This window comes from Trichomycterus rosablanca, chromosome 5 (assembly GCF_030014385.1).
Source record: "Trichomycterus rosablanca isolate fTriRos1 chromosome 5, fTriRos1.hap1, whole genome shotgun sequence".
Lineage (NCBI taxonomy): Eukaryota > Metazoa > Chordata > Actinopteri > Siluriformes > Trichomycteridae > Trichomycterus > Trichomycterus rosablanca.
The window spans coordinates 37,125,654-37,153,455 of NC_085992.1; the positions used below are offsets into that span (position 1 = coordinate 37,125,654).

A 27,802-nucleotide genomic window follows, 5' to 3' on the forward strand; every position below is an offset into this window, starting at 1 on the left:
ACTACCTGCACAGAATGGAGACCCAAGAGGCCCAAGAAATGTGTCAAATAACAGGTATAACACAATGACATAGCACAGAAAACAACAAGGCCTCAGTTAATCCAAACCCCACATATAGTTAACTGTTTAGTTACTAACTGTATAGTTATTGTTTTTGTTACACTGTGTACCTTCCCTGGAAAAGAGACATGTGAATTAGAACCTTTGGGTCACATATAGCACACACATAAACCAATAATGCTTAATATCTGGACATTTGGAGAATAATTTGTGTTTATTTGTAGGGTTGTGGTGTGGTTACAGTTTCAGTTTCAAGTAGTACCTAAGACTAGTGTCAATAAGTGTTAACATTTGACCGAAGAGTAAAAAAAAACTTGCTTACGTTTTTTACTTTATAGTTAAATATGATGTTTTAGGCTTTTTAGGATGATCTGCAGCACTGCATGATCCATAATGCTATTTCCTTTATTGTAAGATAGCATAAAACTGGGGAAGTAGAAATGTAAAATGATCCAGTATATTGTAAGCACATTATTAGCTATACCTCATACTTGGGCTTTTTTCTTATCAGGGAGGGAAAGTCCTGTTACTAATGATGGTGGAGATGAACAAGAAGAGGCCATGCCTATTCCAGAGGACCTGTCCACCAGCACTGGGCTCCAGAACAACCGCACTGACAAACTGTCAGGTATGTAAAACCAGTCTGGCCAGCGTTACCAACCTCTTGGAAAAGAAAAAACATTTATTCTAGGGTTTCATAGACCAACATCAGAACCTTTGTAATGACTAATACCTGACTAAGACCAAAGTGCAGTGCAGTAGTAGGTGAAAAGTAGATGAGAAAAGTGTAGTGGTTAAAATGTGGATAAGAATAAAACCAATTTAGAGAGAAACTAGGTAGATGGTCATCCTGAGAGATGCATTTTTAGAACAATTTTCTAAAAGGTAATATATGTGTATTTTTTAGAAGGCAGAGGTGTTTTCAGTGCAATTCTTTGTTAGCATGAAGTTGACATTATAGAACTTTGTTTTGAGGCACAAATGCCCGGCATGGAAGCATCTACTTTAAAGGATTTAGAATGGTGTAGTCATCACTTATTTAAAATGATCACAGGTTATAGGTTATTTCCGACCAGGTGGTCATAGTCCCTTCTGTGTGAAGTTTGCATATTCTCCTTGTGTCCACATGAATTTTCTCTGGGTGCTCAGGTTTCTTCTTACAAGCCAAAAGACATGCAGTAAGGTTAATTGGAGCTACTAGAACGTGCCCTTAGTGTGAGTGTGTGTGAATGTGTGTGTGTTTGCCCTGTGATAGACTGGTGACCTGTCCAGAGTGTTTCCTGCTGTTCGTCATACAGCGGTAGTACAACAGACAATAAGTAAATAAAGATTTGTCACACTTAATTGTAATAAATCTCCAAACTAAATATAAGACAGAGACTGTAATCTAAATGTAGTTATTAATTTGGGAGCAGGCTAAATAGGTTTCAATGTGTGGGTTTCCTCCGCGAGCCCCGGTTTCCTCCCACAGTCCAAAAACATGCAGTCAGGTTAATTAGAGACACTGAATTGCCCTATAGGTGAATGAGTGTGTGTGTGTGTGTTTGTGTGTGTGTATGTGTGTCTGCCCTGTAATGGACTGGTGCCCCGTCCAGGGTGTTACTGTGTGCCTTGCGCCCATTGAAAAGCTGGGATAGACTCCAGCACCCCTCGCGTCCCTAACTGGATAATGCCTAGTTCACACTACACGATTTTTGCCCAGATTTTCGCTCGGAAGCAGCTTGGCGTTTGCTCGACGATCGAAATTCGGCTCTCAACCACTATGTGTGAACTCCTCAACAACTTGATCCGAGCAGCTTGCAGAGCGATCGGCGACTAAAGATAAATATCTAGCTTGTTAGATATCTGGATATGAGTCGGCCGACTGGCAATGAGTGCGGTGTCAAACAGCCAATGAGAACGCAAGATACGGGGTGAGGGGAAACGCAGGGGAGGAGTTGTAAAAAGGTGGGACATGGGCATAATATAGTTTATATCAGAATACATTGGCATACACACAAGTTTTACAGTATTTCTGACCTTATCGTTCTCTACAAAACATAACACCAACATTGCATTGCAAAAAATATTTATTAACCTCCAACTCACTATAGAACAATTCAAGCCAAATCCACTCAGATTCATTTATTTTTTCTTCTTTATTTTACGTTGCATATTACCGCACAAACTTTAATCGCTCGCTACTTGTTGTTGCATTTTTGGACGTGGTATCATTAAACCCCTCGTCACTTCTCGAGTTTGTTTTTGTGACAAAATGTAGTTTGGGAGACCAGAGAAGCTCGTCTGCGATTCCTCATGGTGATAGATCGTGTAGTGTGAAACCCCCTATCGCCGATCAGTCGTGTAGTGTGAAAGCCACACCGACTTGAAAGACTCCCGATTACAAGAGATCCATTTGTGTAGTGTGAACTGTACAGCGACCTGACGACTTGGAAAGTCATGTAGTGTGAACGGTTAAGAAAGTGAATGAGTAAATTCTTCTCTTTCCCAGAGAATCCTGAGAGAAGGTCATCAGACGTCATCCAAAGCTCAAAAACAATTAGATTATGCAAAATAAAATATATGACAATATAAAGTATTAATTTTTTTACAAAATAAATTGCAGTAAAATTAAATGTACCATAGCTTTTACATGTCATGTTTACATCTTAAATGCACCTGAAAACAATCAAGCATGATTGTATGGGATATATCAACTTGTGTTATTTGAGAAAATATGTAGTATTATAAAAATTTATTTTATTATCAAGTTATCAATTTGTTTTCATTACACATTACTCACATTATTAATCTAGGTCAGTTGTAGCCTAGTGGTTAAGATACTGGACTAGTAATCAAAAGGTCGATGGTTTAAGCCCCCACCACCGCCAGGTTGCCACTGTTGGGCCTTTGAGCATGGCCCTTAACCTTCAATTGCTTAGACAATATATACTGTCACAGTACTGTAAGCCGAAAATGTAAATGTAAATTAATTTACACTACAGTTTGATATTTAACTCACAGAAAAGAAAATTACTTGGGCCCAAATTATTGGTGAAACAATTTAGAATGAATTCAAATGAACACATAATGTTAAAGGTCTACATATAATAATGCATTCATAAGCAACAGATGACAGTCTAGCTTATGATTTTCACTTTGTTTTTGTGTGTCTTTAATAATGTAGTGCACAGCACATTGTTAGAGCAAACAATTAAAGTTATAAAGAAATATTGAAAAATAGAGACAGCAAGTTCACAGTAAAATGCATTAGCTTAGAATGAAGCTGTTTTAGTATAAAGTAGGTTAACTAAAAACAAACACTGTGGATGGAAATGGACCTGACTAAGCTGAGGTTAGCATATGGCCTGTTTTACATCGTTATGTATTTTAGTTTGAAGTGTTGCCCTCCACTTGTTCCACATTAGCTCGCCTGTTAACACTTTACAGCCACAGCAGTCTAAAGAAAAAAAAATGTAAAAGGAAACTGAAATAGGATGTGCAAGAGTTTCCTAAGAAGAACTCAGCTGAACACAGTTTGAACACTCTTACATGGAGATAAAGTGTTCAGGAACAACAGGCATCACTACGCGTACATGCACAAACACACTGGAGTGCACCTGCACCGATTGCCATGCTTTCACTTCAACTGCCATACTATCTAAACACAGAATCCCTCTCTCTTTGCTCGCTCACTCACCCGCACACACACGTGCACACATACCTACACACACACCGAAAATTTCCTACTACATTATCTTTCATGAAATGAGAAAACTAATCTATAGTGACAGTTTAAGTTTTCACAAACTGTTCATTTTAACCCATTAATGATAACAGTAATCTCTAAATCATGGAAATTTCAGAGGTGTAATTATAGTATCAGATTCTTATGTGATCAGCGATTTATTTTATATTTAAACATTTAATGTTGAAACTAAGCTATCAGACTCGCTTATTAACCTGGCTCACATACACCTATTAGGCATAACATTATGACCACCTTCCTAATATTGTGTTGGGGCAGTGATAGCTCAGTGGTTAAGGTGCTGGACTAGTAATCCCTGTTGCTGGTTTAACACTGTTCCTTCCTTGGACCAGTTTTGATAGATACTGACCACTGCAGACCGGGAACACCCCATAAGAGCAGCAGTCTTGGAGATGCTCTGACCCAGTCATCTAGCCATTACAATTTGCCACAGCAAGGGGGTCCTGGGTTTGATCCCCTGGTGGGGCGGTCCGGGTCCTTTCTGTGTGGAGTTTGCATGTTCTTCCCGTGTCTGTGTGGGTTTCCTCCGGGAGCTCCGGTTTCCTCCCACAGTCCAAAGACATGCAAGTTAGGTGAATTGAAGATACAAAATTGTCCATTACTGTGTTTCCCATTCAAGACTTCAACTGATTAATCTTGTGTAACCAGTAATTCCTTGTTCTGTCATGAATGTAACCAAAGTGTGTAAAACATGACGTTATAATTCTAATAAATAAATAAGTAAATACTCATTTAGGCACTCGTGCGGAGCAGTGGTCTATTACTTTAGCCCACCACCACTGGTATCTGGGTTTGAATCTCAGCAGTGCTATCTGCCTGCCAGTTGTATACATATACATGATTGGCTATGTTTACGCAGGATGGGTAACAAGTGTTTTCCAGTGGACAAAGACACTAAAACATGAAATATTTTACTCAGAATTTAGATTTTTTTTTATCGGTTGTTAACTAAAATCTTTAATTCTTTTTTAAATTTGTTCAGCTAGCCTGTCAGTTTCATCTTCTTTAGCATTAGCAATAGCATCTTTTTTTTTTTTTTGTAAAACTACATAATATGATATTAAGGAGAAAAACCATGGAGCTGGAGGTATATGCAAATTTACCAGACATACATAGAGCAGACCGCACTAGGCCATGTGGTTCTGTTCATACCACAAAATACCAGTTAGTCAGCAACACCCTACACAGTCTACATTGTAGGTTGCTCCAATAAGGCACATTATGTTAGAAGAGTATAGGTTAACTGTCATAAGGTACCAAAGCTTGCATCAGAAACAGGATGCCAGAAAAGATGTAACATAGAAATAATGTGGACTCCAGTGGTTAGATGCCATTCTCTATGTGGCAGTGCTAAACAGAAAGCTATTGATTAGTCATTCATTTCAGTTTTCACCATGTCAGCATGATTGTTAAATGCTTATTCAAACATTTCAATTCAGCCCAAGTACTCCCATTAGGTAATTAACCTTTTTTCACTATAAAGTTCAGTTTTATCAATACTTTTTTATCTACTATCCATAATATATGGCAAAAATGTCCTTATTCTCACAGACATATAAACTTTTTTGTAGCTTGATCCCATTTAATTCACTTTTTTTTTTTAAATACATATTTTGTCCAACGGTATGTTGTCATTTTTGGGGTTTTAAACAATTGTTAGTCAGTCTGGTGCACAAAGAAGCTTAACATTTTCAACAAATATTAATTTATATTCGAACTAGGTGTCACCAATATTTCTTGCCAGACTCACTTGAAATTTTTCAGCCTATACATTTTTATTTTCCCAGCACATGCTTCTACAGTGTACTATTGGTTCACAGCCATTTTTGGCAATTGAACTGCATTGTTTGAGTTCAGGTGTTTTAGCCACACCCACTGCTAACAAGAATATAAAATCAATTATGTTAATTATCATATGCTTACAATTTTGTAACATAACTTTATGGAAGGCCCTTGTGCATAAAGAGAGATCTTTAAAGCATTGACTTCATAAATTGGGTGTGGCCTGTGAAGAGCCATAGCCTAAACCTGATTAAACATCTTTGGGATGAATTGGAATTTATGTAGCAAGCCAGGCTTTCTTATTAAACTCAGTGCATGACCTAAAAATGCTATTTTTGACTGAATGTGCAAAATTCATCCAAACAATCTTGTAAAAAGTATTTCCAGAAATGTGGAGTCAGTTATAGTTGCAAAGTGGGAGACAAACTCCATCGTAATGCCCATGTTTTGGACCAACAAACTCACAATCAGGTGTATCATTCTGTTGGGTTTTTGCTAGCATAATTTGGGCCCTACTGTCATTTAGTTAAACAAACCAACAAAATTCGGATGCACTACGTAATACATATAATAAATATATATATAAATAAATATAATAATGTCCTGTTGTCTTCCAGGATAACAATGACCCCAATCACAGGGCATAAGAGGTGACTAAATAACTAAATGTTTTCACAAGTGTGAAAGTAATGGAAATCATATGTTATGGCCTATAGAGTAACCAATTTTCATTCCAACAATCTTTGGAAGGTTTTATCCACTGTTAGCATTTTCACCACTATCATCAAAACACCAAATAATGGATGAGCTTTTGGATGAAGAGAATTCCATTAATCTGGTCTAGTTCCAGAAACTTCTCTACCTGCAATGAGGTGGATCTGGCAGCTTATGATGACCTGAAACCTTGCCACGACACTATTATACTTTTTTGTACTTAGGTCCTAAATAGTTTGTAGTGCAGTGCTGGAGTATCTAGATCAAGAAGTATAGCTTCCATTTATTTGAGGGAAGAAGAAGGCAGCAGTCAGTACGTGCTTTAAAGATAAAAATAGATGTTTTAAATGTTAAAAAAACTAACAGTAATAAATGCTGGATCTTGTATAATTTAAAAATAAAACGTTTATCCTTTAAGCATTATATTTTTATCATAGCTGGTTTTGAACAGGCAATTTAATACACACACACACATATATATCTAGGTGCGTGTATACCTGTTTGTGTGTATCTGTGTGTATGCACTGTCCTTGAAGATGTAATCAGTCAGTATGGAGAGGATGTGACTATTATATCTATGCAGTGCATCACTGCTTCTCAGATTAATGCTGAAACTTGGTAATGGAGCAGTAGCTATCTGTGCTGATCGTTTAGAACCAAGCTGCAATTTGCTACTTGGTCAGGAGTGTGTCAGTGAGACAGGAAGGGGAAGAACATAGGGCTTGTGCTGTCGCTTCACTGAGCCTAGGCTGTATCTCACAAAGAGCTTTAAACAAACAGCATGAACATACATACATACATATATAGACACTGATCAGCCATTACATTAAAACCACCTCCTTGTCTCTACCCTCACTGTCCATTTTATCAGCTCCACCTATCATATAGGAGCACTTTGTAGGTCTACAATTACTGACTGTAGTCCATCTGTTTCTCTACATACTTTTTTAGCTTGCTTTCATGCTGTTCTTCAATGGTCAGGACCCCCACAGGACCACAGAGCAGGTATTATTTAGGTGGTGGATCATTCTCAGCACTGCAGTGACAATGACATGGTGCTGGTGTGTTAGTGTGTGTTGTGCTGATATGAGTGGGTCAGACACAGCAGCGCTGCTGGAGTTTTTAAATTCCGTGTCCACTCACTGCCCACTCTATTAGACACTCATACCTAGTTGGTCCACCTTGTAGATGTAAAGTCAGAGACGATCGCTCATCTATAGATGCTGTTTGAGTTGGTCATCTTCAAGACCTTCATCAGTGGTCACAGGACGCTGCCCACGGGGTGTTTAAAAACTCCATTAGCATTGCTGTGTCTTATCCACTCATACCAGCACAACACACACTAACACACCACCACCATGTCAGTGTCACTGCAGTGCTGAGAATGATCCACCACCCAAATAATACCTGCTCTGTAGTGGTCCTGTGGGGGTCCTGACCATTGAAGAACAGCATGAAAGGGGGCTAACAAAGTATGTAAAGCAACAGATGGACTACAGTCAGTAATTGTAGAACTACGAAGTACTCCTATATGGCAAGTGAAGCCGATAAAATGGACAATGTGTGTAAAAAAAAAAAAGGAGGTGCTTTTAATTTTAATTTTATGGCTGATCGGTATATATATACAGTATATACTGTATATATATATATATATATATATATATATATATACAGTGTATCACAAAAGTGAGTACACCCCTCACATTTCTGCAAATATTTTATTATATCTTTTCATGGGACAACACTATAGAAATAAAACTTGGATATAACTTACAGTAGTCGGTGTACAACTTGTATAGCAGTGTAGATTTACAGTCTTCTGAAAATAACTCAACACACAGCCATTAATGTCTAAATAGCTGGCAACATAAGTGAGTACACCCCACAGTGAACATGTCCAAATTGTGCCCAAAGTGTCAATATTTTGTGTGACCACCATTATTATCCAGCACTGCCTTAACCCTCCTGGGCATGGAATTCACCAGAGCTGCACAGGTTGCTACTGGAATCCTCTTCCACTCCTCCATGATGACATCACGGAGCTGGTGGATGTTAGACACCTTGAACTCCTCCACCTTCCACTTGAGGATGTGCCACAGGTGCTCAATTGGGTTTAGTCCATCACCTTTACCTTCAGCTTCCTCAGCAAGGCAGTTGTCATCTTGGAGGTTGTGTTTGGGGTCGTTATCCTGTTGGAAAACTGCCATGAGGCCCAGTTTTCGAAGTGAGGGGATCATGCTCTGTTTCAGAATGTCACAGTACATGTTGGAATTCATGTTTCCCTCAATGAACTGCAGCTCCCCAGTGCCAGCAACACTCATGCAGCCCAAGACCATGATGCTACCACCACCATGCTTGACTGTAGGCAAGATACAGTTGTCTTGGTACTTCTCACCAGGGCGCCGCCACACATGCTGGACACCATCTGAGCCAAACAAGTTTATCTTGGTCTCGTCAGACCACAGGGCATTCCAGTAATCCATGTTCTTGGACTGCTTGTCTTCAGCAAACTGTTTGCGGGCTTTCTTGTGCGTCAGCTTCCTTCTGGGATGACGATCATGCAGACCGAGTTGATGCAGTGTGCGGCGTATGGTCTGAGCACTGACAGGCTGACCTCCCACGTCTTCAACCTCTGCAGCAATGCTGGCAGCACTCATGTGTCTATTTTTTAAAGCCAACCTCTGGATATGACGCCGAACACGTGGACTTAACTTCTTTGGTCGACCCTGGCGAAGCCTGTTCCGAGTGGAACCTGTCCTGGAAAACCGCTGTATGACCTTGGCCACCATGCTGTAGCTCAGTTTCAGGGTGTTAGCAATCTTCTTATAGCCCAGGCCATCTTTGTGGAGAGCAACAATTCTATTTCTCACATCCTCAGAGAGTCCTTTGCCATGAGGTGCCATGTTGAATATCCAGTGGCCAGTATGAGAGAATTGTACCCAAAACACCAAATTTAACAGCCCTGCTCCCCATTTACACCTGGGACCTTGACACATGACACCAGGGAGGGACAACGACACATTTGGGCACAATTTGGACATGTTCACTGTGGGGTGTACTCACTTATGTTGCCAGCTATTTAGACATTAATGGCTGTGTGTTGAGTTATTTTTAGAAGACAGTAAATCTACACTGCTATACAAGCTGTACACTGACTACTCTAAGTTATATCCAAGTTTCATGTCTATAGTGTTGTCCCATGAAAAGATATAATGAAATATTTGCAGAAATGTGAGGGGTGTACTCACTTTTGTGATACACTGTATATATATATATATATATATATACCGATCAGCCATAACATTAAAAGCACCTCCATTTACATTTTCTGCATGTAGCAGGCGCTCTTATCCAGAGTTCTTCCACAATAAACATTTCCTTACTCTAGTTTAGACGACAGTCCAGAGATACAAATCTGCTGAAGCCCTGTTACAACAAAGGAAGAGGTAGAAGACATTAAGATGCTATAGCAGATTAGTAAGTATAAAGTGTTTAGACACAGTTACTACTGTTAAAGCATTGCAATCAGTTGTTTACTTATAAATATGCAATTAGTATAAGATATAGATATGATGCCTTTAAAACTGTATTTACATTAAAGCTATTAAGATTATAAGTATGGTAACAGCAATTGCAAGTTTGCACTACTTGGAAACAAACCCTGGGATATACTGCCACACTGGGTAGTTCTCTTCTTTTCTCTTGGTTGGTAGCTAAACTTTTGAGCCATTTCTTTTCACAGTCAAACATGTAGTTCCTAAAAATGCAAAAGCAGCAGTGCCTTTTTTCTTCTTATCAAAGCTTACATGCATGCAGTCACATACACATTCACACTGAGCAAAGCCGTGGTTAAGCGAGTGCCTCCACAGCAACAAGTACAAAGCTATTTTCAGTTTGAGACGACAGAAGCTGTGCCTCGAGAGGAACATAACTGACACCCGGTTTTAGACTTTTGCAGGACTATTGCAGTTAGGTGTCAGCGCTATCCCACCATTACTAACGTGTTTTGTTGCAAATATTTCAAGTTTCAGGGTGACTGTAGGAACGCTTTTTGCTATTTTACAGACTTTAGGCTATTCAAACAGGAAATAACATGAGGCATGTCGTAAACCTGGATGACATGAGCTCAAAATATGTCCCTTCTGTTTTCCTCTATTCTATTGTAGAGCTCTTTGTTTGTCCTCACCTGTGGCTTTTGACACTTGCTTCTCAAAATGGGTAAATTAGGATGTGTGACAAGCATTATATAAAGTAAAAGCTCCTGTTCCCATATCCACTTTAGTCACAACTTCCCCAAATCCATGAGATTCAGCACAACAGAAGCTAGTTCCCTCTGCCAAACTAAGGTCACATATCTGTAGCCAAACCCTTGTATTGTAAAAGCAGAGGGAGTGTAAGTCACTTTAACAGTGTGTAAAAGAGGAAAAGAGATGTTTTCATCAAGTGGTTGCAAAACTACTTGTCCCATTTGGTTCAGTATAATGTATGAAGAATGACTAGCTTAATATGGCAATTTTTTGATAACTAGCTAATTATTTCTGATCACATCAACACTAAATGCTAAGGATTACATATACACTAGAGATGGTGTAAACTATTATCTATTATCTTAATTTGTAAACTGTATATACCTTGTATTGTATGAGTAACTAATCAGTATTCCTTTGTACTTATTAGTGTTTATGTATTAGCACTTGACAGTTAGCCACTGCATAGTTATCTACTGACTAAGGAAAAGTATTATAGAGCATTTCTAATGCAATTATAATTTGTTAGCATGCACGTGACTCGATTACAATTTTTGGTGGGTCTTTCTTTTATTTTTATTGACTAGGGGGCAGTAATTGTAGTATCTACATTATGTGTCTGTTCTCATAATTAGCTGAGATAGCATTAGATCAGAAAGTGTCGTTTGCAGGATGTGACATATGGAATCACTTCTGCTATCATTTTAGTAAGCTCACAAATGTAATCTTTAGGTTGACGCTCAAACTTCCAACGTAAATGAACAATTCGCTTTGGCCTCTCCCTATGCAGTTTGAAGCATTTCGTATATACATACATACACATTAGGAGCACCCAGCTCTTACCCATCAAAACATAGACTCTACAAGATATCTGAGAGTGTCCTGTCATATCTGATACCAGGATTCTAGTTAAAAAGATGGCATCCTTGGGGAAAACAAGACTTGACAAACTAGTTGACGTTCTTCCGATGTCCAGTTCTGATGCCTGCATGGCTACTGTAATTGTTTTTAATGGTGGACAGGAGTTGCATGGGCAATTTCTAGTCTATATAGCCTCATTTACAGTGTTGTGATGCATGTCCCTCCCATCTCCAGTACTAAAATATCTGCAATTTGAGTCACAATAGTTCTTATGTTGGTCCAGATCAGATACCATAGCCTTCATATGGTCATTTGTGGCTTGTCCCTCCTCAGACCACTGTAGGTGGGTAATTACCACGACTGCCTGAGAACAACCCTTGTTGTTTGAGAGATACTATAAGTCAGTCATCTGGCCATAAAGAGTTGTCCATTATGAAAATCACTCAGATTTTTATGCTGATCTGCTTCAATTAACACATGCGCTACGAGTATCTACCATCAGTCCAATATATAAATGCTATATATGTACTGTATATATATGGTTTATAAAAACAGTGTCCTTGCCTCATGAGTCACACGACACAGTTGCTGATCCATGTGTTGCACCTAAAAAAGACTCTTTTGTGTTTCAGAGAAGCACTGTTTCAGTTGCATAGCTTCACAATTCCCTGTATGTGTTTCCCTTTCTGTCACTTCTCCATAATTCTTGGCCTTGTTTTTTCGGTTGTGCTGGCTCTGTTGCTGAAGCTTCCCCTTTTCCCCTAGATTCCTATATTTCATTATTTCCACTTCTTCCTCTTCACTGTGTACAAACTGAGGTAAAGGCATGGGGAAATCAGACATGTTAACCACAGGATGCAAGCCCAGTGAAAACCGTTTAAAGCACAGGGCAGAAGTGTGAAAGCTATGCTAAAATGGCATACCAGCTAAATTTGTTTCTGGGGCACAGTAACAACAGTCTTATGCTAAATATGCTAAAGATTTTTCCTTAGTATTGATATGTGAAATGTTATAAGAAATTCTATACATACAGTGTATCACAAAAGTGAGTACACCCCTCACATTTCTGCAAATATGTCATTATATCTTTTCATGGGACAACACTATAGACATGAAACTTGGATATAACTTAGAGTAGTCAGTGTACAACTTGTATAGCAGTGTAGATTTACTGTCTTCTGAAAATAACTCAACACACAGCCATTAATGTCTAAATAGCTGGCAACATAAGTGAGTACACCCCACAGTGAACATGTCCAAATTGTGCCCAAATGTGTCATTGTCCCTCCCTGGTGTCATGTGTCAAGGTCCCAGGTGTAAATGGGGAGCAGGGCTGTTAAATTTGGTGTTTTGGGTACAATTCTCTCATACTGGCCACTGGATATTCAACATGGCACCTCATGGCAAAGAACGCTCTGAGGATGTGAGAAATAGAATTGTTGCTCTCCACAAAGATGGCCTGGGCTATAAGAAGATTGCTAACACCCTGAAACTGAGCTACAGCATGGTGGCCAAGGTCATACAGCGGTTTTCCAGGACAGGTTCCACTCGGAACAGGCTTCGCCAGGGTCGACCAAAGAAGTTGAGTCCACGTGTTTGGCGTCATATCCAGAGGTTGGCTTTAAAAAATAGACACATGAGTGCTGCCAGCATTGCTGCAGAGGTTGAAGACATGGGAGGTCAGCCTGTCAGTGCTCAGACCATACGCTGCACACTGCATCAACTCGGTCTGCATGGTCGTCATCCCAGAAGGAAGCTGACGCACAAGAAAGCCCGCAAACAGTTTGCTAAAGACAAGCAGTCCAAGAACATGGATTACTGGAATGCCCTGTGGTCTGACGAGACCAAGATAAACTTGTTTGGCTCAGATGGTGTCCAGCATGTGTGGCGACGCCCTGGTGAGAAGTACCAAGACAACTGTATCTTGCCTACAGTCAAGCATGGTGGTGGTAGCATCATGGTCTTGGGCTGCATGAGTGTTGCTGGCACTGGGGAGCTGCAGTTCATTGAGGGAAATGTGAATTCCAACATGTACTGTGACATCCTGAAGCAGAGCATGATCCCCTCCCTTCGAAAACTGGGCCTCATGGCAGTTTTCCAACAGGATAACGACCCCAAACACAACCTCCAAGATGACAACTGCCTTGCTGAGGAAGCTGAAGGTAAAGGTGATGGACTAAACCCAATTGAGCACCTGTGGCGCATCCTCAAGTGGAAGGTGGAGGAGTTCAAGGTGTCTAACATCCACCAGCTCCGTGATGTCATCATGGAGGAGTGGAAGAGGATTCCAGTAGCAACCTGTGCAGCTCTGGTGAATTCCATGCCCAGGAGGGTTAAGGCAGTGCTGGATAATAATGGTGGTCACACAAAATATTGACACTTTGGGCACAATTTGGACATGTTCACTGTGGGGTGTACTCACTTATGTTGCCAGCTATTTAGACATTAATGGCTGTGTGTTGAGTTATTTTCAGAAGACAGTAAATCTACACTGCTATACAAGCTGTACACTGACTACTCTAAGTTATATCCAAGTTTTATTTCTATAGTGTTGTCCCATGAAAAGATATAATAAAATATTTGCAGAAATGTGAGGGGTGTACTTTTGTGATACACTGTCTGTATAAAGAAAAATGAATATCATAACACTATTGGGATTTTAATGATTTTGGCAACTGTTGTTTTATTTTGACTGAATTAGATTAGATTAGATTATATTAGATTCAACTTTATTGTCATTGTGCAAAGTAAACAAGTACAGAGCCAACAAAATGCAGTAGCATCTAACCAGAAGTGCAAGATAGAGATTATTTACATATATTACAGTTAAAGTGCAGAAGTGACCAGATAAATGAAATAAGGAGAATATTAAAGAATATTAAACAGATAATGTTGATTGTACAATGTGTAGACTAATATATAATTACAGAGAAATAGAAGGTGACTAAAGTGGCTAGATGAATGGATAATGAATGAGAATAAATAAAGTAGAGTATATAGTAAAGTATAAAGTATAAGTATAGCAGATATATACAGTATATAAATTATTGTTGTGCTGGTGTAAGTAGTACAATAGTGCCATGTGCAAATTTGCAAATACTCACTCACTCACTCACTCACTCACTGTCTTAACCACTTATCCAATTAGGGTCGCGGGTGCTGGAGCCTATCCCAGCTTTTCAATGGGCGCAAGGCACACAGTAACACCCTGGACAGGGCGCCAGTCCATCGCAGGGCAGACACACATACACACTCACACACATACACACACCCATTCTCCTATAAGGCAATTCAGTGTCTCCTAATAACCTGACCGCATGTTTTTGGACTGTGGGAGGAAACCGGAGCTCCCGAAGGAAACCCACGCAGACACGGGGAGAACATGCAAACTCCGCACAGAAAGGACCCGGACCGCCCCACCTGGGGATCGAACCCAGGACCTTCTTGCTGTGAGGTGACAGTGCTACCCACCGAGCCACCATGCTGCCCAATTTGCAAATAAATATACTTATATTGAATGATTAATACAACACGATCTTTTGTCCCAAAAACTTTATATCCAGTGTTTTATAAGTTTATAGTGAATTGTCTGGAAATACTATCTTGTTGCTGGGGTGGTGCCTTTAATGCCAAGTTCACACTACACGACTTTCTGATTTGCTGGGTCACTGTACAGTTCACACTACACGACTGGATCTCTTGCACTCGGGAATCTTTCAGTCGGTGTGTATAGGGGCTTTCACACTACACGATCTATCACCAACTGGAATCGCAGGTGAGCTTCTCTGACCTCCCAAACTACGTTTTTTTTTTTTTTTTTTTTTTTTACAAAAACACATGTGAGAAGTGACGAGAGGTTTAATGATACCACATCCAAAAATGCACGTCAACAAGTAGCGAGTGATCAAAGTTTATGCGCTGATGTGCAGCATAAAATCAAAGAGGAAAAATAAATGAATCTGAGTGGATTTGGCAACACAAACAGTATGGAATGTTCTATAGTTAGTTGGAGATTAATTAATATTTTTGCAATGCAGTGTTTTGTAGAGAACGATACTGTCAGAAATACTGTAAAACGTGTGTGTGCCGGTGTATTCTGATATAAACTATATTATCCCCCTGTACCACCTTTTTACACTCCTCTCCTGCGTTTCCCCTCACACTGTATCTTGTGTTCTCATTGGCTGTTCGACACAGCACTCATTGCCAGTTGTGCAACTCAAATTGAGATATTTGACATGCTAGAAATCTTGTTTCAGTCGGATCGAGTTGTTGAGTAGTTCACACATAGCGATTGAGAGCCGAGTTTCGATCGCCGAGCAAATGCCGAGTTGCTCCCGAGCCAGCAAATCTAGCGCCGACCAGTTGCCCTGATTTTCGCTCGGCGACTGGTTGGTGCTAGATTTGCCGGCTCGGGAGCAACTCGGCATTTGCTTGGCGATCAAAACTCGGCTCTCGGTCGCTATGTGTGAACTACTCAACAACTCGATCCGACCGGCTCGCCGAGCACTCGGCGACCAAATCGAGATTTCTAGCATGTCAGATATCTGATCTGAGTTGCACGACTGGCAATGAGCGCTATGTCGAACAGCCAATCAGAACGCAAGATACAGTAGGAGGGGAAACACAGGAGAGGAGTGTAAACAGGTGGGACAGGGGGATAATATAGTTTATTTCAGAATACACCGGCATACACACAAATTTTACAGTATTTCTGACTTGATCGTTCTCTACAAAACATAACACCAACATTGCATTGCAAAAATATTAATTAACCTCCAACTTACTATAGAACATTCCATACTGTTCGCGTAGCCAAATCCACTCAGATTCATTTATTTTTCCTCCTTGATTTTACGCTGCACATCAGCGCACAAACAACTTTGATCGCTCGCTACTTGTTGACGTGCATTTTTGGACGTGGTATCATTAAACCCCTTGTCACTTCTCGCGTTTGTTTTCATGACAAAAATGTAGTTTGAGAGATCAGAGAAGCTCGTCTGCGATTCCAGTTGGTGATAGATCGTGTAGTGTGAAACCCCCTATCGCCGATCAGTCGTGTAGTGTGAAATATACACCGACTGAAAGACTCCCGAGTGCAAAAGATTCAGTCGTGTAGTGTGAACTGTTCAGCGACCCGGCAAATCAGAAAGTCTTGTAGTGTGAACGTGGCATAAGGTTACATCTTTTGTGCCTTTTGTTTGAATCTTTTTATTTAGGGAGGAACATACAGTATATCTGTACCTTTAATGAGTAAAAGGTGCAGTAGTTTCTTATATAAAAATATACTTATTATAAACAAAAATTAGAAAAGACTTTCCTTTACAGTCTCACTCAGCAACAAAAAGATACATTTCAATACTTTTATTTCTGAAAGTGTGTCTTGGTTAAAAAGTATGAATAGAACTTTAATTAAAACTTTGATGGTGTGGCTGCTCAAGTGGCACAGTGGTAAAAACACACGCTGGAACCAGAGCTGGGATCTCAAATACATCATATCGAATCTCAGCTCTGCCTGCCGTCTAAGGCTGAGTGGCTACGTGAACAACGATTGGCCTGTTGTTCAGATATGGGCGGGACTAAGCCGGATGGGGTCTCTCTCTCATGACTTTGTGCAATTACGACCTCTGCTGGCTGATTGATGGCGCCTGCACAGAGAGGGGAAAAGAGGTCTCAGGGTGTTTCTCTCTGTACACAATGCTGAGCTGCACTGAACTCGTCAAAGTGTAGGTGATAAGATGCATACGGCATGCTGCCCACGTGTCGGCGGGGGCGTGGGTTAGCTTCGTTCTCCTCAATCAGAGCAGGGATCGGCATTGGTGGAGAGGAAGCATGATGCAATCGGGCAATTGGACGTGCTAAAAAGGGAGAAAAAAGGGAGAAAATGCATAAATAAAATATAAAAAAAAAACTGTGATGGTGTAAGTATTTGCATAATGTTATTTAACAATGTGACTTGCTAATGGTCGTGATTGACTATAGCTGGTGACTTCTCTGTGCCCATATAAATAGGACTAGTTTGTCTATACATTAAAAAGTATATAGAAAATTTTGTACTGATAAAATTTTGTACTGATCCTTTGCAGGAAATTTCTTAAATGATGGCCAAATATAATATATATATATATATATATATATATATATATATATATAAACACCTCAAAACAGTCAGGTGACACTGTCCACAGTCAAGCCAGCTTTACAATGACATGTGTTTAAAGGCTGTCATGCACAAAAAAAGCTCCTGCTTCTGCTTTTTCAGAATATGATCTCACACGATCAGCAACCAATATCATTTAAGCTTTACTAATCCGATTTTAACTAAGGAGCTTTTGTTTTTGGACAAATTATTTTTTATAAAATATAAATGTAAATATAAATTAAATTATTTAGTAACAGAAAAAGAACAGTTGCAGAAATCATTGATATACATGCCCGTTACAAGTGTAAACTTCTAACTTCAGCTGTAGCTTGTTTTTTTTTATTACCCCGCTGATCTCATCTTCACTTGTACTAGCGCTTGTGTGTGTGACTTTGTATTTACCACGGTTTGTTGGTCTGGTTTACACCGCTGCACTCCTCAGTTTCACAGTGCTTCCTGTGTCTCTGTTTCCTGTTTATCAGTCATGAGTGAGAGAAAGAGATGTTGTATGGAGTTTAAATTTCCCAATTCCTGGGTGAGCAACCTCGACTAAATGTTTACAGCTTAACTTGAATCACATTTGTATAGTGCTAAAAGTCACAAAAAGCTCAAAAATATAAATGTAAAATTTTTTGGGGTTATATATTGTTTGGCTACAGATTGTGCAGCTTTCTTTGAACCTTTTGCATGAAAGTTTGCTGTGTTCAGCAGATAAGAGAAGGATCATTTATGCCTATATTATATCAAATTTTTGTATAGTGTGTTAAATAAAGATGAAGCAGCAGGTTGGCATGTCCAACACATATTAACATTTATATCTTTTTTATTACATTTAGGTTAACAATTACTATTTTATTACATTTAACATTAACAATTAAATCACCAAACCCTGTACAGTACATATAAACATGAAACCATACTTAAGCACATAATAAAGCTTTAAATATATAAGAAATATGCTAGATTAAAGATAGTGTTATTGTAGGTGTTAGTTAGGGTGAGCATTTAGTCTGATGCTTCACTAAACAGGCCCACTACCCTCTTTTTCCAGCCTGCAATATAAAAGTTGAGGCTCGGAGTGATGAGGAGAATGGGCTGGTCGCTGAGATGAATGGAGAGGAAGAGGAGTGTGTGGCTGAGGACTTGCGCATACTTGATGGCTCAGGGGCCAAAGTGAATGGCTCCCACGCCGACCCTGACAGCAAGCCGGCGGTCGCCTACCCTACGGCCGGGGGCATCCGCCTCCCCAATGGGAAGCTCAAGTGTGATATCTGTGGAATAGTTTGCATTGGGCCCAATGTGCTGATGGTGCATAAGCGAAGCCACACTGGTAAGCACAACTGCCATCTACTCTTCCCTCCCATCATTCACACCCATAGCACAGAAGAGCTAAATGTGCAGAGAATAGGATGTACACAACACGCAACAGACACTTTGCAGGGGCAGATTCAGTGCAGATTAGGACAGTGTGATGAGGCTCAGTATGCAACTGGGTTGAACAGTAATGAGATACATACAGAATCTTTACAAAATAATTAAGATTTAGAAATCAATAAGATTTAGAAATCATTAATCAAAACATAATATTATACAAATATAATTAAACAGTATACTTACAAATACATACAAAATATTTATATTGAATTAATTTGTAGTTTTTGTATTGTATTAAATGTGTATTTATTTATGTATTTATTTATTCAAAAACTTGCATCATTCTTTGTAGAAAAAAAGTTTTTGCCCCTTTGTTATTCAGTCAAACAGTTACAAAATAATTTAACATTTATATTGAACATTAACAGTGTTAAATATAACATACATTACATATACATTAACAGTAACATCAAATCAAAAAACATAATTGCTATTAATTTAGTTCAGAAATGTATTACACCTAGAAAGCAGTTATTTTTTTGTGTGGCTAATATGTGTGTTGAGTAACTGTTTTTTTAATTATTACAATTATGCAATCTACCATTATGTTTTGTTTAATGATCTAATATTATTTAGTTTGACAAATATGCAATAACATGGATTAGAAAAGGTCATTTACTTATTCAAAGCACTGTATACAGCAGGTCCAGGATTCTTGACTCAGCTGTACATTTTTACAGTATTGTAATAATACTTTTTATGTATTTGAACTAAATACAACTTAGCTCAGCTTTGGTAACGGTGCATCTTAAAAGTAGGACTGAGAATGCTTTATTAGCTTGTCATTAGAATTGAAATGACAGATGAAAAAAAATCATTAAACCAACAAACTAATGATGTTATTATTTTTAAAGGTCCTGAATATCACCAGTGTAGTCCCATTATGTATATATATTCTATATATTCTATCTAAGAAAGTTCTTCTTTGCTAGTTTGTAATTTGAGTATTTGTCTTGCTCTGTGACTTTATTTAAATCAAGTTTTAAAAGGAAATAAAGTAAGCTATGCACATTTAAATCTTAGTTGAGGGTGACAGGAGCAATTAGACTAGAAGAAAACTCTGCTAAATTAAAATGATCAAATTATTTAGCTTTTAACTTTCTCAATCAAGATCAGCCCAAACCAGTGACAGAGAACATTTTTCAAAAAGACACTTAACTTCTGTGCCTGAGAAGTTAATGAAACCCAAAATGGAAGAAAGGAACTGAGCGTTAATGCAAATGCAAACAAAACCTACAATAAAAGATATAATGAAGTGCTTCCTATTTAAATATAAATATTCGCTGGTGAGACTGTTCTCCTAAAATGTCTTTTTAATGAGTTTCTTTTTTTTCTTCCATAGTTTTGCTGCTTCACTGGTGACTCTTATTTTATAGGGGCCCTTTGAAGAGAGGTTCACATTAAAACGGTTCTCTGCGAATACCACAACACTCACGCGCCCTGGATATTGGTTTATTCCAGAGGCGCTGATCAGGAAGAGTGGCTCTCAAACACAATGCGCTTCCCTCGCTTTATTTAAATGAGCTTTGCAATTTGCATTGTGATGGGCCGCCCTTATTTGAAAGCTGAGAAAGAGGGGGGGAAATGAGATTTTGAGATCAAATTGACCCAGGCAGCGGTGCATTACGAAGCTGGCAGGCCAAGGCGGGGAGACTCGTGTTCGATATGAGGGGCAGGCGGCACACGCGCTTCGGCACATAATGGGTGGGGTTTCCAGCTTTGATAGCACCTCTCGCGCTGTGGCAGTGTGTAGGGCTTTGACCCCCCCCAAATGCACAGGGCAAACAGGGCCTCCTAGGAGAAGCTGCTACAAGTCTGTTCACAAGTGTATAGTAATCATTCTCAGCTCACTACTTACATGCTCAAACACTGGCAGTGTACAGCTCGTCCATGTAGTGGAAATGGCTCCTTCAGCCAGACTGAATTACATATGCCATCAGTCTACTGAGCTAGTGCAACATTTAATCACATTATTAAAAGCTATTATTTAAGACCTCTTGATGCTTTGGTTGATTAATATTAACAGTACACTAGGAGGTATCTCTTTAGTAAGTATATTTTACAAGAACTCACAATTGTATAGTGTACCCTAAACCTATTTAAGGTACATCTTACACCACTGTATTTGTAACTGACTTTATTGTAATTAAAAATTTAGAATTTAAATAGAATAGAGTTTGGTCAGAGGCATGTTTATACTGTGTTACATTACATTAGCTATAAATTAACATTTTTGAATCATTTGAAAACTGGGGATTCTAGTTGCTGCAGTTTTGCTAACAGAGTTTATGTCCAATCTTGCTTTATTCAAGACTGAGTAGCTCACGGTCCCCATTGTCATGTTCAATAGGAGACAGATCTGGACCACAGGCAGGCCAGTCAGGCACACGCACTCTGTGTCCACAAAGCCACATTGTTAAAGCCCATGCAGATTTCTGGCATTGTTTTGCTGAATAAACCAAGGTCTTCCCAGGAAAATAAATTGCATTGGTGACAGCTTATATCTTTTTAAAATCCCAATAAATGTCTCCACATCAGTGTTACCTAAACAAGTCATCCCCATACCAAGACAGATGTTGGCCTCACGGTTGTCACATTAGAGCTCAAGTAAAGTTTGTTGCTTTTCTCATGGACAGGTCAGGGCAGGGCAATGTAAAACTTGCTGGACTGTGGACAATGTCACCAATGTTTCAGCAGTTTTTTTTTTCAGGCAGACCTGTTTTCAGTGGTTCTTAGATTACATATAACAAACTTTCTTGCAGCTTAAAATGACCGTTTTTAAGGTGAAGGAAACCCACTATCAACTTGTGAAAAAGCTTTGTGATTTTTTTCTCTGACAGAGAAATATTTGTTAATCAGATTAAAGAAAACATTACAAAACTAGCTACAAAATCTCTCACTATTATAAAATACTGTTGTTAAAACAACACACTCTTACTTTGTTGTAGTGTTCTAAATGGATGTTGTGTTAACAGTTGTAGCTTCTGATTTGCTCATCATCAACAACTCTATTTTGTTTTGCTCAGGTGAAAGGCCATTTCAGTGCAGTCAGTGTGGTGCTTCATTCACTCAGAAGGGCAACCTACTACGGCACATCAAACTACACTCTGGAGAAAAACCCTTCAAGTGTCACCTGTGTAACTACGCTTGCCGACGTAGAGATGCTCTTACCGGGCACCTTCGCACACATTCAGGTAACTTACAGTGTTTCTAAAAAGAATAAATATTGTTTTATTTACAGTATTAAACATTTTTAAAAGAAGATTATAAAAAAGAAACAATACTTTTCTGAGCAAAGGGTGATGACCACAGATATCACCATGAATTTGCCAGTACATTAATTAACTTTCTGATAGTATAATATACTATTTGTGAGTATACATAGTTTTTGCATTGGAGTGTTATAAATGGTATGCAATCTAACATAATTCTATTGTTTGGGTCTTCTGGCTTATTAATATCTTGTTCATTGTTCTTCTAATTGTATCAATCCATCACGCTGCTGGACATTCTCTTCCTCTTTTACTTACATTTACATTTACATTTACATTTTCAGCATTTAGCAGACGCTTTTATCCAAAGCGACTTACACAATGAGCAATTGAGGGTTAAGGGCCTTGCTCAGGGACCCAACAGTGGCAACTTGGTGGTAGCGGGGCTTGAACCGGGAACCTTCTGTTTACTAGTCCAGTACCTTAACCACTGAGCTATCACTGGCCACTTCTAACTCATTCAAGCATAATTATCTTTTCCAAAGAATTGGTACTTCTCATTAATTATTCCAAAATAAGAGAGCTTTAGTTGTGTTATCTGTAAGCAGTTAGGTTTGATTTTTGTCAAGGATCAACATCTCCATCAAGTTATTGGTCTTTCCTGTGGTCATGACTTTTGTCTTCTTTAATATTGAGCTATGGTACATGCTCTACAAACAAGTAAATGGCAACAATATTACTGTGTCTGAGTTTCTGAAATCCACTGTATTTTTTTTTAACTGATAGTTGGGAAGCCGCATAAGTGTGCTTACTGTGGACGCAGCTACAAGCAGAGAAGCTCATTGGAAGAACACAAAGAGCGCTGCCACAACTACCTTCAGTGCATGGGCCTTCAGGACAGCATCTATACAGGTTAGTCCACTTAACCTGCCACACATGCTCATATACATGCATACAATCAAACTTTAATGAACCCTAAAGTTGTATGTTAGGCTACGTACATTATTACTGTTTCATTTTGTTAAAAAAAAAACTTGTAGACATTTATGGCTGGTTTAGGTTAACATTTAATTTGTAGTTTTACATCTTCTAAAATATTAAATTGATCACCATTTTTGGTACAATCTGTAAGGCAATCATTATTTAATTTGACAAATGTTTAAGGATAATAATGTTAGACCAATTAGGGCAGAAATATAAGAACCTTTAGCTTTAATCTAAAAAAATGATTTAGAAGATTAAATGTGAGAGCAGATCATCTAAGCAGACCAGGATAGATGTGTATATTTGAATCTTATACCTGGTTTCTCTGTCTTATATTGTTTAGTGAAGGAAGAAAACAGCCAGAGTGATCAGAGGGAAGACTCAAACCTGGCTGCATCTGAGAGAGCCTTGGTGCTAGACAGAATAGCGAACAATGTAGCCAAGCGTAAGAGCTCTATGCCACAGAAGTTTGTGGGTAAGAGTTGCAGTTTGCTTTCTTTGTAAAGGAAGTTGCATGTTTCAAAAAACAAGGCAAACGTTTCTGCACTTTTTCTAAATGCATCATGGGAAAAGTACGGTGGCCGAGAAGTGCAAAACAAATTTACATTTCAGAAAACAAAATTAAAAAAAAAAAAAAACAACATTTACAATGAAAGCAAAAACAAATTTACAAGTGCTTGGGTACCCAGTGTTTGTAAATATGTTTTGGCATATGTAAAAGTGTTTCAGCACTTGTAAATTTGTTTTCGGCATATGTAATTTTGTTTTCTAAAATGTAAATTTGTTTTGCACTTCTCGGCCGCACATTTCTGATGGAAAAGGTAGGGACAATAACACCGGAAGTGCGTGTTGCTTACCTGCTGTCAATCAAACTGTTTGTCAGCGGTAAAGTGAACGGAGTTTGTGATGGTGACGATAAACAAGGTTTTGTCTAGTTTGTGGAAATCATTTTATCCAGTTGATCCGCTATTGTTTTTCTTGTGGAAAGTTATTAGATTGTGCAGACGTTTAGACGTGGTGTGTGCATCTCTATCTACCGTCCGCTCTTCTAAACATCTAAGGAATTCCCACAAGAACAACAAAAGCAAAATAATGAAAATTATTAACACAAAATGGACAAAACATTGTTTATTAGGGACGGAACATTTGATACCGAGGCTTTAAATCTTGTTTCACTTTTGTAACACTGGACTCAGTGTATCGGAGCTTATATTAAAGCAGAATGTGCGGGACTGATGAAGCTTTGGTGCTGTGTTTTATCTCACTCACTATATAAGAGACAATCAAACCAGGGTTACCAACCATCCCGTAACATACAGAATCCTTCTTTATTTGGAGACTAAACGCCGCGTTCAGTATTGAACTGATACAGGACGCTTTGTTCCGTATTTTTATCAATGGGAGACTGTGGGAATTATATTAAGTAGTATTCACTTTTATTCTTAGTAACGCGGTGTGTGCGCAATATAACCTGTGTAATACACCGCTGTATGAGTAGCGCAGTGGGCGGAGTGCGTTGTTTTGCCTAAAATATGGTTCTGACTTATTATTATAAAGAATACAAATAATAAATGTTAAACACCATAAATAAAACCTTTGTTCTCATGACTGTGTAAGGTGCCCCCCCTCCCCTCCCCCAGGTATTTTCAGCACAATCAGTAAAAGAGCTTCAAAAGCTTAAATGAGGCTTCATCTGCACTCCGCCCACTGTGCTACTCGTACAGCGGTGTATTAAACAGGTTATGTTGCTATAACCAGCGCACACACACCGTTACTAAGAATAAAAGTGAATACTACTTAATATAATTCCCACAGTCTCCCATTGATAAAAATACGGAACAAAGCGTCCTGTATCAGTTCAATACAGAACGCGGCGTTTAGTCTCCAGATAAAGAAGGATTCTGTATGTTACAGGACGGTGGGTAACCCTGGTTTGATTGTCTCTTATATAGTGAGTGAGATAAAACACAGCACAAAGCTTCATCAGTCCCGCACATGCTGCTTTAATATAAGCTCCGATACACTGAGTCCAGTGTTACAAAAGTGAAACAAGATTTAAAGCCTCGGTATCAAATGTTCCGTCCCTAATAAACAATGTTTTGTCCATTTTGTGTTAATGATTTTCATTATTTCGCTTTTGTTGTTTTTGTGGGAATTCCTTAGATGTTTAGAAGAGCGGACGGTAAATAGAGATGCACACACCACGTCTAAACGTCTGCACAAACAATCTAATAACTTTCCACAAGAAAAACAATAGCGGGTCAACTGGATAAAATGATTTCCACAAACTAGACAAAACCTTGTTTATCGTCACCATCACAAACTCCGTTCACTTTACCGCTGAGAAACTGTTTGATTGACAGCAGGTAAGCAACACGCACTTCCGGTGTTATTGTCCCTACCTTTTCCGTCAGAAATGTGCGGCCGAGAAGTGCAAAACAAATGTACATTTTAGAAAACAAAATTACATATGCCGAAAACAAATTTACAAGTGCTGAAACACTTTTACATATGCCAAAACAAATTTACAAACACTGGGTACCCAAGCACTTGTAAATTTGTTTTTGCTTTCATTGTAAATGTTGTTTTTGTTTTTTTGTAATTTTGTTTTCTGAAATGTAAATTTGTTTTGCACTTCTCGGCCACCGTAGAAAAGTATCCATGTACTCTGTTTTTTTAGTGCTGCATTATTTAGTACAATCATTATGTTTTTATACTTTTTCTTAACTATGTATTAGTTGAATATTTTTAATATCTAAAAGTTCTTTTACACTAATTCAAAGTCAAAATTAGCATATGCCCCCACTGTGACTCTTGAGTTGTAGGCAGTTGTAGCCTAGCGGTTAAGGTACTGGACTAGTAATCAGAAGGTCTCTGGTTCAAGCCCCACCACTGCCAGGTTGCCGCTGTTGGGCCCTTGAGCAAGGTCCTTAACCCTCAATTGCTCAGACTGTATACTGTCCCAGTACTGTAAGTCACTTTGAATAAAGGTGTCTGCTAAATGCCGAAAATGTAAATATATAAATTAATTATCCTGGTCAGGGTCGCAGTGGCTGTAGTTCCAATTGCAACTGTATAAACTGTAATATTTTATTACATTAATGTTATATCTGATATAGGCAAATGCTTATGTTGCACTTGCACTGCAGTTAGGTGTGATAAAAATTTTTGGATCACTAATCTTCACAATTAAGTTTTAAGCCGCTGTCTAAACTCCTGGAAACAGTGAAGCATACCAAACACCACCGAAATAATTAAAATCAAATGGAATGAGGACTGTTGCAAAGAATAAGAATGCATACAATAACTGCATTACAGTAGGTAAAAGTGCGCTTGGGTGGCATAGCGGTCTAAAATGCTAGCCCACCAATGCTGTTTGAATCTCAGCCCAGCACTTACACAGACACGATTCACTGTCTGTGGGGAGGGATAGTCAAACTAATTCCTAATTACTTGCTTAATTTAAAAAAATGTATGGTTAAGAAATCCAAAAACTTGCTATGTTGTGCTGCTCACGAAGCAAAGGGGACACTGGTTTTAGGGCTGTGTTTTAATTCACACACAATGCTCTATATACTCTATACTGTATATTGTGCACAAAATAAAATAGTAGTTTTGTCAGTGGTCAAAATGTAATTTAACACATTTTATTATATAGGATTTGTTGTATGTAACTTTTCTTCACTCTGTATGCTCACTCGTAAGTTAGATTGTCTGGTCATTTGATGTTGTTTCAATTTATATGTACGGTCATAAGACAATATTTATACTAAAAAATATTTCTACCTCAGTGAGCATTATAGGGAAAAGACAGAAAACAGCAACTCTTTGTTAATGCACGATTTTCCACCTCCCTGTTTACTAGGTGAGAAGCGCTTCAGTGACCTCTCGTTTGAGTCCAGCACTGGTGAGATGATGCAGCCCCATGTGATCGACCAGGCCATCAACAGTGCTATAAGCTACCTAGGAGCCGAGTCTTTGCGGCCGCTGGTTCAGACCCCACCTGGCTCCACCAGCGATATGGTAGTCAGCCCCATCTACAACCTGCACAAGTCCCAAACAGCTGAGGGCAACGGCTTGTCAGCTAAAGACAGTGCAGCCGAAAACCTGCTCCTGCTCTCTAAGTCCAAATCAGCTCTGAATGAAAAAGATGGCTCACCCAGTCCGAGTGGCCAAGACTCCACCGATACAGAGAGCAACAATGAGGAGCGGGCAGCTGGGGGAACAGGGCCAACAGCCAGTGGCCTTATATACCTTACCAATCACATGGCCCCTGTAGTACGGAACGGAGCCCTACCTCTGGTTAAGGAGGAACATCAGAGGCACTTCGATGCTCTGCGGGCAGTGGGTATGGAGCTGGGCATGGCAGTTGCCACAGAGGGCTTTAAGGTGTTAAGCCCTGAGGGTGAGGAGGTAAGGGCATATCGATGCATCCACTGCAGGGTGCTCTTTCTGGACCATGTCATGTATACTATTCACATGGGATGCCACGGCTTTCGAGACCCCTTTGAGTGCAACCTGTGTGGATACCGCAGTCAAGACCGCTATGAATTCTCATCGCACATCACCCGTGGAGAACACCGCTACTGAGTGCCACACTTAATTATTATACAAACAT

At 39.1% G+C, this 27,802-nt stretch overlaps 1 protein-coding gene across 15 annotated transcripts; it reads left to right on the forward strand.

Moving 5' to 3' along the window:
• ikzf1 (IKAROS family zinc finger 1 (Ikaros)) lies at window positions 1-27,802 on the forward strand. Of its 15 annotated transcripts, XM_062995140.1 has the most exons (11): window positions 5-54; window positions 572-688; window positions 3,828-3,832; window positions 6,855-6,866; window positions 10,727-10,753; window positions 16,510-16,525; window positions 18,606-18,884; window positions 22,015-22,182; window positions 22,987-23,112; window positions 23,528-23,659; window positions 27,050-27,802. In XM_062995140.1, exons 1-11 carry the CDS (start codon window positions 15-17, stop codon window positions 27,772-27,774), a joined length of 1,647 nt encoding a protein of 548 aa, XP_062851210.1. In that variant the 5' UTR covers window positions 5-14; the 3' UTR covers window positions 27,775-27,802. The 15 variants fall into 15 exon arrangements, with proteins under 15 accessions (XP_062851208.1, XP_062851207.1, XP_062851209.1 ...); XM_062995138.1 differs by lacking the exons at window positions 3,828-3,832; window positions 6,855-6,866; window positions 10,727-10,753; window positions 16,510-16,525 and adding an exon at window positions 22,830-22,847 and having other exon boundaries at window positions 1-54; XM_062995137.1 differs by lacking the exons at window positions 3,828-3,832; window positions 6,855-6,866; window positions 10,727-10,753; window positions 16,510-16,525 and having other exon boundaries at window positions 1-54.